The 12,982-nt window shown below is 41.6% G+C and overlaps 1 protein-coding gene across 8 annotated transcripts in view; it reads right to left on the minus strand.

Annotated features, from left to right (window-relative positions):
* The window catches only part of B3gntl1 (UDP-GlcNAc:betaGal beta-1,3-N-acetylglucosaminyltransferase like 1), a 64,019-nt gene that overhangs the window by 35,430 nt on the left and 15,607 nt on the right, over positions 1 to 12,982 (minus strand). For 7 of the 8 annotated variants that reach the window (XR_005878579.1, XM_013113338.3, XM_005069772.4 and 4 more), the window contains 2 exons: positions 9,464 to 9,528; positions 3,095 to 3,160 (listed from right to left, as the gene is read on the minus strand). Coding sequence is in view for 7 of the 8 variants with exons in the window: in XM_013113338.3 (XP_012968792.1) it covers positions 3,095 to 3,160; positions 9,464 to 9,528 (131 nt within the window). In the remaining variant the exon portion in view is untranslated. Of the gene's footprint in view, positions 1 to 3,094; positions 3,161 to 9,463; positions 9,529 to 9,823; positions 9,845 to 12,982 lie in introns of those variants that run through there. The other variant, XM_040750232.1, reaches the window with a different exon arrangement.

Below are 12,982 nucleotides of genomic sequence, written 5' to 3' on the forward strand. Positions count from 1 at the left end.
AGGGGCTGATCTGGTCACATACCCTACTTAGAACAACCCCACCCCCAAAAGTTACAGAGCTACCATATGGGACATAAAGTTACCACCCTCTGCCCAGGGACCTCTCCAGGACTATCATGATTTTCCCTTTTGTCTTACAGGTATATTCCACAGTATCAACAACTGAAGCTCAGGTTACATTAAGTCTTCAGCCTCGGACTTCAAATTCCAGGAAAGGCAACTCCCTACACCAGGAAAGGCAGGCCTGAGGTCTGTGCCTACACACTCAAGTTCCAGTGACTAGTCCTCGGGATCAAAGGGAGGGGAAGGTGAGAAATAAGTAAAAGGTGCCAATTTAGTAAAAGCAGACACTATGTGAGTTACAGTCAGAATTCACAGAACAATGCCTGTTGGAGGATAACCAGTTGCCCTGGTGGTAATTCCCTGATACCTCAAAAGTATCTTTTGGGAAGGCTGTTTTTTTACGAGCTTTCCCCTCTGAATGGACCAGTGTAATATGGAAGTAAAGGCCGGGTGTAGTCCAATTTGACCTCACATGGAGTCGAACTCCCTAGAAGGAAGCAAATACCTGTCCTGGGTAAGTGGCTGGCTACAAGGGAAAGACACCACTGCATCATAAAGCAAGCAAGAGAGAGAGACAAAGGGAGAGGGAAAGGTGAAAGAAATCTATCTGTTTCAAAGTGACAACTGCTTTCCAAAATGACAGGATAGAAAGACAGTGAATGTTAAGGGGACATAGAAGAGAAAGGACCCCCTTTCACCCAAGATGGAGTTTGCTTGAAGTCTTTCTCTAGCTGAGAGTCAAGAATTCCAGTATAATTAATAAAAGTCTGCTGCGAAGGTTAACTACACAGGGACGATTTGTTTTTATACAGAGATATTTCAAGTAAGAGTTAAAATGACAACAGATCGTGCTGAAGGTCTATAAGCATGTATGACCCTGTTGCATTTGGCCTATTCCTTTTCCAGCTGTGAAACTTCAATTTTCTGAGAATAGTGTAAACTTTGTTTACAGTAAAAACATGTCTTAACTCCCAGGAACCTAATATAGTAAATATCCCTTGAACTCTTCTGGCCTATGGTTTTACCTTATTAACTTTTATTCCTGTCCAACGCACCTCAGGAATTACCCTCTGACCTCATTTACAAAAGAAACAAAAAAGGAAAGATAAAAGAATTTCTTAGAATCCTTTAAACAATGTAACTTCAGAAGCCACCAAAATTATATGTATAGCAATTTTTTTGTTTTGTTTTTGCAGTAGGATAATCCTTTTGAATGCTATAAATATGCATTGTTTTCATTGGTTAATAAAGAAGCTGATTTGGCCTATAGCATGGCAGAATAAGGCTAGACAGGAAAGCCAAACTGAAAACACAGAGAGAAAGAGGGGCAGAGTCAGAGAGAGAGAGATGGGAGCCAGCAGCCAGAGGAACAAGACATGTTAGAGAACAGGTAAAGCCATGAGGTCACATAGCAAAATGTAGGTCAATAGAAATGGGTTAATTTAAGCTGTAAGAGCTAGTTAGTAATACACCTGAGCAATAGGCCAAACCGCTTATAATTCATATTAAGCTTTTGTGTGATTACTTGGAACTGAGCAGTCAGGACAAAAGAAAAGCTCCACTTCTGTTTATGTTTTGTTTTGTGTTTCCAGACGATTTCTCTGCATAGCCCTAGCTATCCTAGAATTCACTCCACAGACCAGGCTGGCCTGGACCTCACAGAGATATATCTGCCTCTGCCTTCTAAGTGCTGGGATTAAAGGCGTGTGCCACCTCATCCAGGATATAGATAGCTATTGGTAAGACCCTTAAATGATTCTCTTGAAGTCTATGCCCATACTTGAAGTATAGATAACACCTTTACCTAAATACTCGTCTATTAACACCCTGCTTGGGTCTATGTTAAAATCTCTTCCTAATAAACTCCAACTCTACTTCATAGTCACTTGTCCTGAAATCCTTTTCTTTGGTGAAGTTAAGAATTCTGATCTCAGTGGCATTCTTGCAAAAGAACACCTTAGGCCTCTATAGGCAGCAAGGTAGTTTTATATGGTGATTTTTTTTTAGTTATATATCTGTTGCCTAATGACTAGGGTTTCTTATTGGCTAGTGCTGTCTTAATTATTAACCCATTTCTATTAATCTAAGTATTTCTACATGGCCTTATCTAATCGGAGAACGCCTGGTGTGTCCTATCTTCTCTGTTCCTCATGGCAACTCCATCTGCCTACGTTTCCCAGAATCCTCCTCATCTCCTAGTCCCACCTATCTTCCTGCCTTATTGGTCAACAGCGTTTTATTCATCAAGCATGGTGGTATCTTGCTTGTACAAAGATCAGAGGATGGAGCTTGCCACTAGCTAACCATAGAAGTCTGGAGGTCTGTATAGACAGACAGGAAGTGAGATGGCTGAGCGGAAAGAGGATATAAGCAGAAAGAAACGGGCACTCACTCTCTTGTCAACTGAGACTCTAAGGAGGTAAAGGTGGCTTTCGCTTGCTCCTTCTCTCTCATCTCTCAGCATTTTCCTCTATATCTGACTCCACATTTTTATTATTTAGACCAATTAAGAACTCCTTTTAATATTTTGGTACCCATTTTTTAAAAATTATAAACTGGTCTATTGCTCAGGCTTATTACCAGCTAACACAAATTAACCCACAATTCTTATCTACGTTTAGCTTGGTACCTTTTCTCAGTAAGGCATTCTCATCTTGCTTCCTCTGTGTCTGGCTGGCGGCCCACTCTCTGCTCTCCTCTTCCCAGAATTCTCCTAGTCTGGTAGCTCCGCCTATACTTCCTGCTGGCTAATGGCCAATCAGCATTTCATCAAACCACTATGAGTGACAAATCTTTACAGTGTACAAGAGCATTATCCCACATCAGTTTTGTCTCTAGTTCCTACTCCTGTTGCCACTAACCAGAAGTATACTTAAAGGCTCAGAAACATGGCAGTCACAAGTCTCTCCCTGATCTGACTATCTGACTGTAAATTAGATTATTTCTAATCCCAAGGAATAAAATCCCAATTTAAAAAAATGACTAGCATTCATTAGAGATGGTGACAGCACAGAAAGGGTGTTGTACTCACACTCGTTGGGTGCTGAACAGCAGCTTCATGCTGTAGCCTTACTCTCTGGGGCATCATAACATCATCCTGTATAGAGAACACATTTTATATTAACATACAGCAACTCTAACATACTAAGAAAGGCACATAAGTCCAAGAACATAACAGCAAACAATGTCAGTAGGCAACTCAGATGATCATAAACCAGGACCCAACTTGGTCATCAAGGAAAAGCCATTGTATGACTGGTGGGAAAAGAGAAAATTCTGGCAGTCCAAGTGTACTCAGGATAAAGAACAACGAGGACACTCATGTGTCTGTGAAGCATCATGCTTGTTCTCAGACATGTTTTGGCACCATCCAGTAAAGCTGGAGGTAAAGATTCCCTAAGACTTAACAACTTCACCATCTGTTTAGAAAAGGTCCTCTACCCAAGTAAGATTTGGGCAGTACTTTCCAGACATAGAACATTCATGTCAATAAACATCAGATGGAGAAACAAACTACATCCATTACTGTTATCAAAGGCCACTCAGTGGGGGAATGCAGTCCCAGCTGCTTAGATCAGTAAATCTGGGACAAGAGAACAGATATAGTATCACTTCACACACTTAAGTCAAACCCAAGGAAAGTTGACCACATTATTTATTAAGTGCACACATAATGAAAACAATAAAGAGAAGTGAAGGCAGTGTGGCCTCAAAAGCCCAAGCCCAGGTCACTCTAAGCAGGAAGTTGCTTGAAGTAGCATCATGAAAGAAATAATCGACCAAGATTTAAGTGCTTAATGGGGTATGGGAGTAGGTGACAGAGGAAATCCTTCTAAAAAATAATGCTACAATTGATTGGACCAGAAATTAAGGGGCTACCTGCCACTCTGGACTCCTTATGTCCAAAAATAAACAGATAAAGAAAGGGGTTATAGTGTATGCCAAGGTGGCTGACCCAGACTACTGGGGGGAACCGGATGACTTCTCTACAAAGGAGACTAGGAAAAGGGTCTCTTAGTATTACCAGGCTCTGTGGTTCAGGCCAATAAGAAACCACAGCACCACAATCCAGGTAGTATGGCAATGTCCCAGACCATTTCCAGAATAAAGGTGTTAGTCACCTTTCAGTTGAAGAACCAACTCCACTGAGGTGCTTTGTAAGGATCACGAGATAGAGAATTATGAAATGAAGACAGAAAGAAGTGCCTATTGCCAACACCTTGTGGATCTGCCCTGACACTGTTTCCAGCAACTTCTTGCCCAAAGGGACCTCAAGTTTTGGCTTCTGGGGCCACATTGTCCTTACTTTTCTCTGTCTTCATTATGTATGCACTTAACAAATATGGCCAACTTTCCTAGGGTCTGAATTTAAGTATGTGAAGTGATACTATATCTGTTCATTTGTCCTAGATTTACTGATCAGAGCAGTTGTTACTACATTTCCCACTGAGTGGACTTCGAGAGCAGTATAATAACTATGACCATGTGATCAATTACAGAAATGAGGCTATCAGAGTTATAATACCTTATTTTGTTATAAACACATTAGGTAAACATCTTTGTTTTCTTCCTTTTCTTATTTTCCTCATTTCAGTTTTGGGACATCAGAAGACTCAATAGCACTTGAAGACTATGCCTCTTTGACGAAGAGACTACAAATGTTCAGTTATAAGCAGCATGGTTTCACTGTGTATTACAACCCCCACCTAACTCTGGCTGGACCCAAGTGTTGTTGAGGGAGATGCATATGTGTGCCAGGTCAGCAAAGGGTGGACATGTGATGACTAATTTATTGTGCTAACCTGACTGGACTAAAGGCTGCACAGAAAAGTGGCAAGATGCTTATGTCTGTGAAGATGGGTATGGGAGAGAGGAACATTTTTATCAGTGGACAGACACTAATACCCCCAACTTCTACCCCTCTCTTGCACATGCACACACACACACGCACACAGACACACACACACACACAAACATGCACATACACCACCTTGCTGCTCCACTTGTCTGGGTTCTTACTAATTCACATGGAATTAACCAAGATTCCAATGTTACAATTCGGGGATATATGCGAAAAATCATGAACTGTCAGTATTGTTTGGCTCTCAAGAACCTAAAGAATATTCAAATGTGATTTCTACCACTTCTGCTTTTAAGAGTCAACAACTACAATACGAGCAAAGAGAGAACAAATGGAATTAATACACACACTGGCCAAATAGCTGAGAAGCTAAAGAAGATGTAGCGAACAGACATTCAATCCAAAAAGTTAACAGGGAAGCAGGTATTAAACTTTACAGAGCCTGGTGACTAACAACATAAGGTCTTTATTTTCCTGAGGTCACCAGATAGAAAACAAGGTGGACCAGATACTAGAGAATGAAAAAGGTCTTTTTATTTTATTTTTTGTAAATGAAAAGAAGGGAGAACTTTGATAACAGGCCAGAAGTGTTACTGCAGGGAGAAGGTCCCCATTTCCCCTTCTTGCAGGCCAAACTTGACCCACTGGCTCCTACTCCCTCGTGGGCAAGACCACTGCGATCAGTTAACAGGAATCAGCTTGCATTTTGAATTGTGGAGTAGAGGTGCTAATGGACCAAATCCAAGATGCTGTCGGCACCAACCATAAAAGCAGAGGACATTTTCTCAGGGCTCATGCCAAGGAATATTACCTGGAGCTTTCTCCTCAGTGAGAAGTAGATTTGAAACATCATTCCTGGCATTCCAGGATATGCACAACATTCCCAGAGGGGCTGAAATCCCACAATTATGATCAGGGAATCACCACTGAGGGATGATAGGGCTGCCTGAGAGAAGAAACCGGAAGCATCGTAGAAAGAGTACTGAGGGCCTAGAAAGATGGTCAGGAGCACTTCCTGTGTTTCTAAAGCCTTGAGTTCAGTTCCCAGCACCAACATATGGAATGGCTCACACCACCTGTAACTCCAGTTCCTCGGGACCCAATATTCTCTTTTGAACTTCTTGGGCAACTATACACATGGTGTTTGTTATCCCTAACCCTAACCCTGTCTCTGTGTCTCTCTCTGCATCTACATCTCTCGTCTCTGTCTCTCTGTCTCTGCCTCTCAGTCTCTGCCTCTTGGTCTCTGTCTGTGTCTCTCTCATTTTAAAGAAGCATTGAGTAAGAATGAAATGCTATTCCATCCTGACATAAAAGTATCTGGTGAAAGGCTGCTAGTCAAGAGAACTCTAAGAATAAATGATAGACAGACTTCCAGTGAAATCTTTCCAAGCAAGGTACCCTTGAGAATGACAGGTGCAGAGAGACCTTAGGGACATTGACTGGACCAGCCACAGAGAACACACTCACCTTGTGTTTGGCTTTTGGATGAGATGTAGAAACTTAGGGAGAAACAACCCCAATCACTTCCTGAGCCTGTTCTGAATGCAGGGTTTTGTGATTTGCATATGCCAAAGGGTTCCTTGACCCACTGCACTCTGACGTGTTGGGTTTTCCTCTTATCATTAAGTGCTGTCAAGCCCTAACCTGCTGTAGCCTTTGACAGTAAGTCAGGTCTGATCCCCTCGCCATGTGGGTCAGTCTCTCTGCAAAGATCCTATGTGTCTAACTCCAACACTTGTGGTCCATTCCCTGAGGATCCCAAATAAAAGTCTTCTGACAGAGAAGCCACAGGATGTCAGCATACCAGACAGACAGCTACCACATGCCACTGTGTGGCACAGTAAACCACTGGCAATCCACTGCTACTCTGTGGGACAAGCGGAATGTGCTGCCCAGAGACTATACCCCAAAGCAGAAGTTCCTCTACATTACCTCCCTTCCTCTCAAGCTATGCACATTCCCTAGCCTCCCACAAAGCAACAGCATATAAACTCTGAATTACTTTAGGCTGGAGTTGACTACACATGTGCTGCGATTCCCCCCCCCCCTCATCACTATAATCAATCATATATTTGTGGTCCTACTTCATCTTTCTTAGTTTGTTCCAAAGAACCTTGAGGAGGATGATGGAGCTATCTTCATCTCTGTATGTCTGCAGCCCTGCAACTCTGAAGGCCTCTGCTAGGACTTTCCATCCAATGTAATCCTCGGATTCCAGGCTTATAGGCTCATACCCTTCAAGAACATGCCCAATGCAGATGCCATGTTACTTGGCTACAAATGAGTAGTTTTCAAGCAATCTGCGATAGGTTTGCATGGCTGAGTGAAAAACAAACTCCATTTTCAGTTAACTGGAAGGGACACAGTAAAGGGCACAGGTGAACAGCCAAATGGTAAGGTATATACAGTGAGGCCCAAGGGATTGGCGTATGTTACCCTTTGGGACTTTCACCATGTCCAAATCAGAAATTTTCTGAGCTCCTCTGTTTATGAAGGTTTACAGAGGCTTCACCAGGTCCAACCTCCAGCCCTGGTCCCCTCTGACACCCGCAGCTAAAAGTGCCACGCTCCTTACTCTAGTCTAGTTTTTGGTGGCCAGCCTCATACTGACTACCAGCCCATCAAATCACTTCTGAAAACAAATGAGATTTTCTGGGTGCTGTATTTTGGATCTGGAGTATCTCCCCAATACCCATGTGTCAAAGCTTAGTACTGCAGGGAAGTAATGGAAGCTTGAAGAGATGGGACCTTATTTTAATGGAGGGAGGCTGGTACTGTGACATACTTTAACATCATAAAAAGTATGACCTCTATAATTTAGCAGAGCAACTTCCATTTTATTTTAGGTTTTTTTTTTTTTGAGACAGGTTTTCTCTGTGTAGCTTTGGCTGTCCTGGAACTGGCTCTATAGATCAGGCTAGCCCCAAACTCACAGGGATCCAACCACCTCTGCCTCCTAGTGCTGAGATTAAAAGTGTATGTCCACCACCACCTGGTATAACTCTTAAAACAACATAAGTCCACCTAAATTATAGACACACTCACATGAAAATTTGTAGTTCCCTGCATAGAGCTAGCTATAAAGCAAGAGAAAACTAACCAAAAAAGACAGGAGTGAGACATGAGCCTCAGGTCCCAGTTTTTCTTTCCCTCCATGTCTCTCATAAACTTCCTTAGTTAGTTACACACAGGCTCAGAATGAACAGCTTGTTTTCTGTTTCCTACACTTGAAGGTGAAGCTAGAAATGTCATGGTAAAGCTCAGCAGAGCAGCAGCCCACACAGATCCTTTCTGCCAGGTACATGCATGGGGCTAAAAACAGCCACAGTCCTCACCTGCTTCCGAAAGCTGAAGTGGGTTCTGCATAGCTAACGCCAACACTGTTTTACAAATAATTTCACACTACAACGGACAGGTCAAATACAAAAATCACAGAGACACTTCCTCATCCAACTGGCAACATCTGCCTCCAACAAGTTACGGACAAGCACGCTGTCTAAATACAATAAAGATGACATTACGCAGAACTCTGACTTCAAAATGTCAGACCTCCCAAGGTAACCCTGTGGGTCAATTCTCCTTCTGTCCCTTGCATGAAGGGGGAGGGGTTTTCCACCTCCTGGTCTGTGTTACCTGGAATAACCAACTGGAAACAGAAACAAAACTTGTAACAGCTGTATAAGCCAATGGCCAACATATACATGGGCCCTGGTATGCAGGTTTCTAAGAATCCAGGAGCCCAACCTATGAAATAATTTAGATACATAAAAGTTACATTGTTTAACACACTTTGTTTGCTTTGCTATCAGGGTTCCTAAGGGCAGCACAATTTGTATACAGTCTCTGTTCACCCATTACAACCAAGTGTCCTGCTCCTAAGAATGCCCCATAAATGTGACAGTTCTTCGACAGTCTGCTAGTGTTCTCCATCAGTGCTCAGGCAGCACACAGAAACCAGTTTCTAACTTCTGTTATAATAAACAACCGTGAAAATCAGAAGTCAAAGGCACAAGCATTTTAAGTTCTTGAACAAAAATGTGCAATCATGCTGTCAATGCAGTACCAATTCACAATGAAATACTACCTACATTTTGAAAACTTAATTTGCTCTGTGGAAGTATCTTGCTAACTTAATGTGATTACAAATTTAAACTTTAGTATAACTTTGATTAATTTGAATCTTTGTATAAGTATACCTGTCATCTATGGGTCTACTCCTGACCGCTACCTATAAATCTGCTTCATGTTTTGCTTTGGCTATCATGGACTGTTTCCATTTCTATACCTTAATCTCTTATCATATTTACTAGTACTGTGCTTATTTTAATGTTGTTTATATTCTCTGTGGTCCTGTTTCACATTTTTATATAATCTTATTTATTGTTAATTAAGTGCAATGGCAGTGTGTAGCAACAACCTATTAAACTTTTGAGATTTATCATAACATCTAAAATTTTAAGAACCATACTAAAATTCACAATCATTATTTGGTCAATATACACAAAGCTACTATAAACAAAACAGAGAGCTACTTACTGAATCCAAAAAGCAAAGGTAAGACCCTGTGCTCTGTGCGATTGCTTGGTTTTTAGAATATCCAACTATTAGAAAAAAAGAAAAAACATCTCTTTTAGAATTCAATGTTCAACAGTATAAAACTAAGTATACTTTATACTCTAAGAAAGCTAAGGTCATTTGACACTACTAACAAAACTTCAGGTATAGTTTTGAAAGAATGAAAGGAAGGTAAACAGAAAGCAATGTTCATATTCGTTAATGATATTAGACTATGCCAAGGATAAGTCATGGCAGGCATCTAGAACAGTACTAAAATAAAAGTAAAATATACAAGGGAGAAGCACAGAGCCTACTTATGTGTGACTGGTTGGTAAATACCTCAATTTGAATACTTCACGGATGGCTACCTGAGCACCTAGTGAGGTGAAGTGACTGACAATGCCTGCGACATGTGTGTATATCCAACCCAGATCACTGCCTGAGCATGAAAACTCAGCTCTGACTGCAGTATGCACTCTTTATTACAGACCCAATAGAATCTTATTTAGTCACAATTAGTCCTAAAAGTCCAGAGCTGGGACTACTAACTGCATATTGGAAAAAAAAAAACCAGCTTATTTGACAGTGAGCACACAGAGCCCAGGGTTTCACACAGCAACATAGGTGATTCTCACTGTACTGCTGAGTGACAGGGCTCTCAAAGAAGCAGAGACAACAGAGGACACAGAAACAAGAGCAAAGAGATCCATCTGGTATTAAGAACTGGGAAAGTGGTTGTCCTAGATGGAGAAGCCAGCTTGGCGTGGGCTTCAAAGGCTGGTGATATCCTATCCCCAGGAGATAGATATTAAAGTTTAAAAAAAAAAAGCTTCCTTCAGCTGGGCATTAATGGTGCAGCCTGGTCTACAAGAACTAGTTCCAGAACAGGCTCTAAAGTCACAGAGAAACCCTGTCTCGGAAAACAAAAACAGAACAAAACAAAAAGTTTCCTTCAAAGATTATAACTGAGTTGTAAAAACAAACCAAGCAAACAAACAAAAAACCTGCAGTGACAACTAAATGAATGGGGCTGAAAAAGTGCAAGAGCTTAAAAGAAAAAACCACCACAAGAGCATTACAGACAGAGCTGTGCATTTTAATTGATGTAAACAGAAAATGCAACTGCAGGGCAGAACACTGGAGAGCACCTGGTAACTTGGGTGCAGACAGTTTAGGATGGAAGAACAAACCACTTCTGGAGGAGCTGACTGTCAGGCAGAAAGTGACACAAGCTCTGGCTGGGTGTTACAGGCAGATCCATTAAAGGGTGTTCAGTCCAGAAGAGGGCACTAATGCGGCTTTGAAGAACACAAACTCTGTTCCTACAAAAGAGACTACCAACACCCGAATCACATTAACGAGATAGTCACAGTCTTGATGCCACTGAGAAAAGACACACAAAGCAAAACAGATGTTTACAAAGTTGAAACAATAAATCTCTTGAAGACAAGCTGAAGAAAGTTATCAGTCCTGAGGGAACACCAGCCAAATGTGTATCTCAGCCAACTATGACACTCTCCCACAGGGCCCCTCATATGGGGCCTATTAATACAAAAGAGCTGCAACCCGCCCCCACAGGGGGGGGAATGCTATGATTAAGAAGCAAGATACAAGATGTTGGAGGCTGCCCCATTCATTCATACCCCTAAGATCCAGCCCAAAGCAGCATCTTTCTGCAGGGTTCGTAGCAAGTAGCAGTTCAATTTTCACCCTGAATCCCTAGAACTTGGTCAGTCCAAACCAGTTAGCAATGATACCAGATTCTAAAGAGATACAGGCATAAACAAAAGTAAAGGAGGAAATGACCAAGAAAGGTAATGTGATGCCTCCTACTGAGATAGATTTGCCACCACAAGGAAACTCTGGCCATCCCAGCCGAGCAAGGCAAGCATGCAGAATAAAACCGAGAACCTCAAAAACAAAAACAACACTTGTCACAAGCACATTGAAATTAACAGAAGTCGGTTACAAAAGCTGCTTATGGAAAGTCAGATTTTAAGAGAGAAACTGAATCCTTGAATCCATATAATGCTGGAAGTTTCTCACAATGAATCTTATGTTTGGCAAAGACAAGGAATTCGTTCTAATATTATTGCCTTGAAGAAAGTCAAATGTTTGTGTGTGGGGCTCCATGTTTGGGGAGGCCAGTCCCTTTGTGAGAGTAGATGGTTGTCATGGTTCCAACAGGAAAAACCTAGCTCCATGGAGATATTAACATTCCTCACCCCTGGAAGAGGAGCAGTGGGCTGTGGTTCATTCGCCTTTAGCAAAAAGTCACATGATGAAGTGTATTCCTGTTGTTATATGAATGTTATGAAAAATGAGTCCTACTCACTGCAAATAACCCAACACTCCTGAAAAACAGAACCTTTAAAGACACATCCTACTTATTACAGGCAAACATGTCTTTCCGAACAATCAGCTAAATTCCACTGTGTCATACAGGACTGCCATGAATTCTCATTCCCTTCCCACAGACAAAGAGGTGATGTCATCTCCCAGCAGTCCACCTGGGTCCTGAGTTTTACATAGACAAAATGCATTCAGACACAGTGACAAGCCATTCAAGTTTTATGAACGACAAAACCTGTTTTTAAAATGGAGACAGGGGACATCAGTTACCAAAATGTCCTTTCCATTCAATGACAGAAGCTGCAAAGTCCCTTTTAACTAAAGAATAGCAAGGAACATTTAGTTTAAAAAACAAATTCATGTCTCAGAAGTTGAAACAGACATTCGGTGAGAGACTATGTATATATAGTTTTCTATTTCAAACTAAAGATAATAAAACTAGGAAATAATTTCCAGAAAATATTAACATTTTCCAGATGCACAAGATGAAGAGTGGTGGAAAGAATACTAGGCATCATTCCTCAGATGTTGTCCATCTTCTTCTGTGAGACAAGGTCTCTCTCAAACCTGGATCTCACTAAGCAGGCTCGGCTGGCTGTCTCCCAACTCGCTACCACATCCAGCTTTTTGACACAAGTTCTAGGAATTAAACTTGGGTCTTCATGCTTGTGAGGCAAACACTTTACTGACTGAGCCATCTCTTCAGCCCTAGAATATAGTTTTATTTAAATTTTGTCTTAAGAATTGCCCATGCCGTTCTCCTTCCTCAAACAACACTAATGAGGCAACATTAGGGTTCATCTTGACGGATCAGGTTCAGCTGAGTCTCGGCAGTCCAACAGTGCTGACCTCAGCTTCCAACATCTACTCTGTACTTCACCCAGAACAACAAACACAAGAAGAACTAAACATTAGCAGGAGACAGAAAAGGGAAGTAACATCAGCATGGCAGGCTTTCAGACTGCGAGGGTGTGAAGTATAAGCTACTTTCAGAGATCAGAAAACTATGTTTATTGAGAACTGACAGAAATGTTCATATCTTCTAAGGTTGGTCTAAGGTCCTTAAGACACTGTGGTCCAATTTTTCATGCTGCCTAGGTTGATGTCTGGATATTGGAGGATGATAACGACCCCTGTCCCCCAAGA

This window comes from Mesocricetus auratus, unplaced genomic scaffold (assembly GCF_017639785.1).
Source record: "Mesocricetus auratus isolate SY011 unplaced genomic scaffold, BCM_Maur_2.0 Super-Scaffold_100007, whole genome shotgun sequence".
Classification (NCBI taxonomy): domain Eukaryota; kingdom Metazoa; phylum Chordata; class Mammalia; order Rodentia; family Cricetidae; genus Mesocricetus; species Mesocricetus auratus.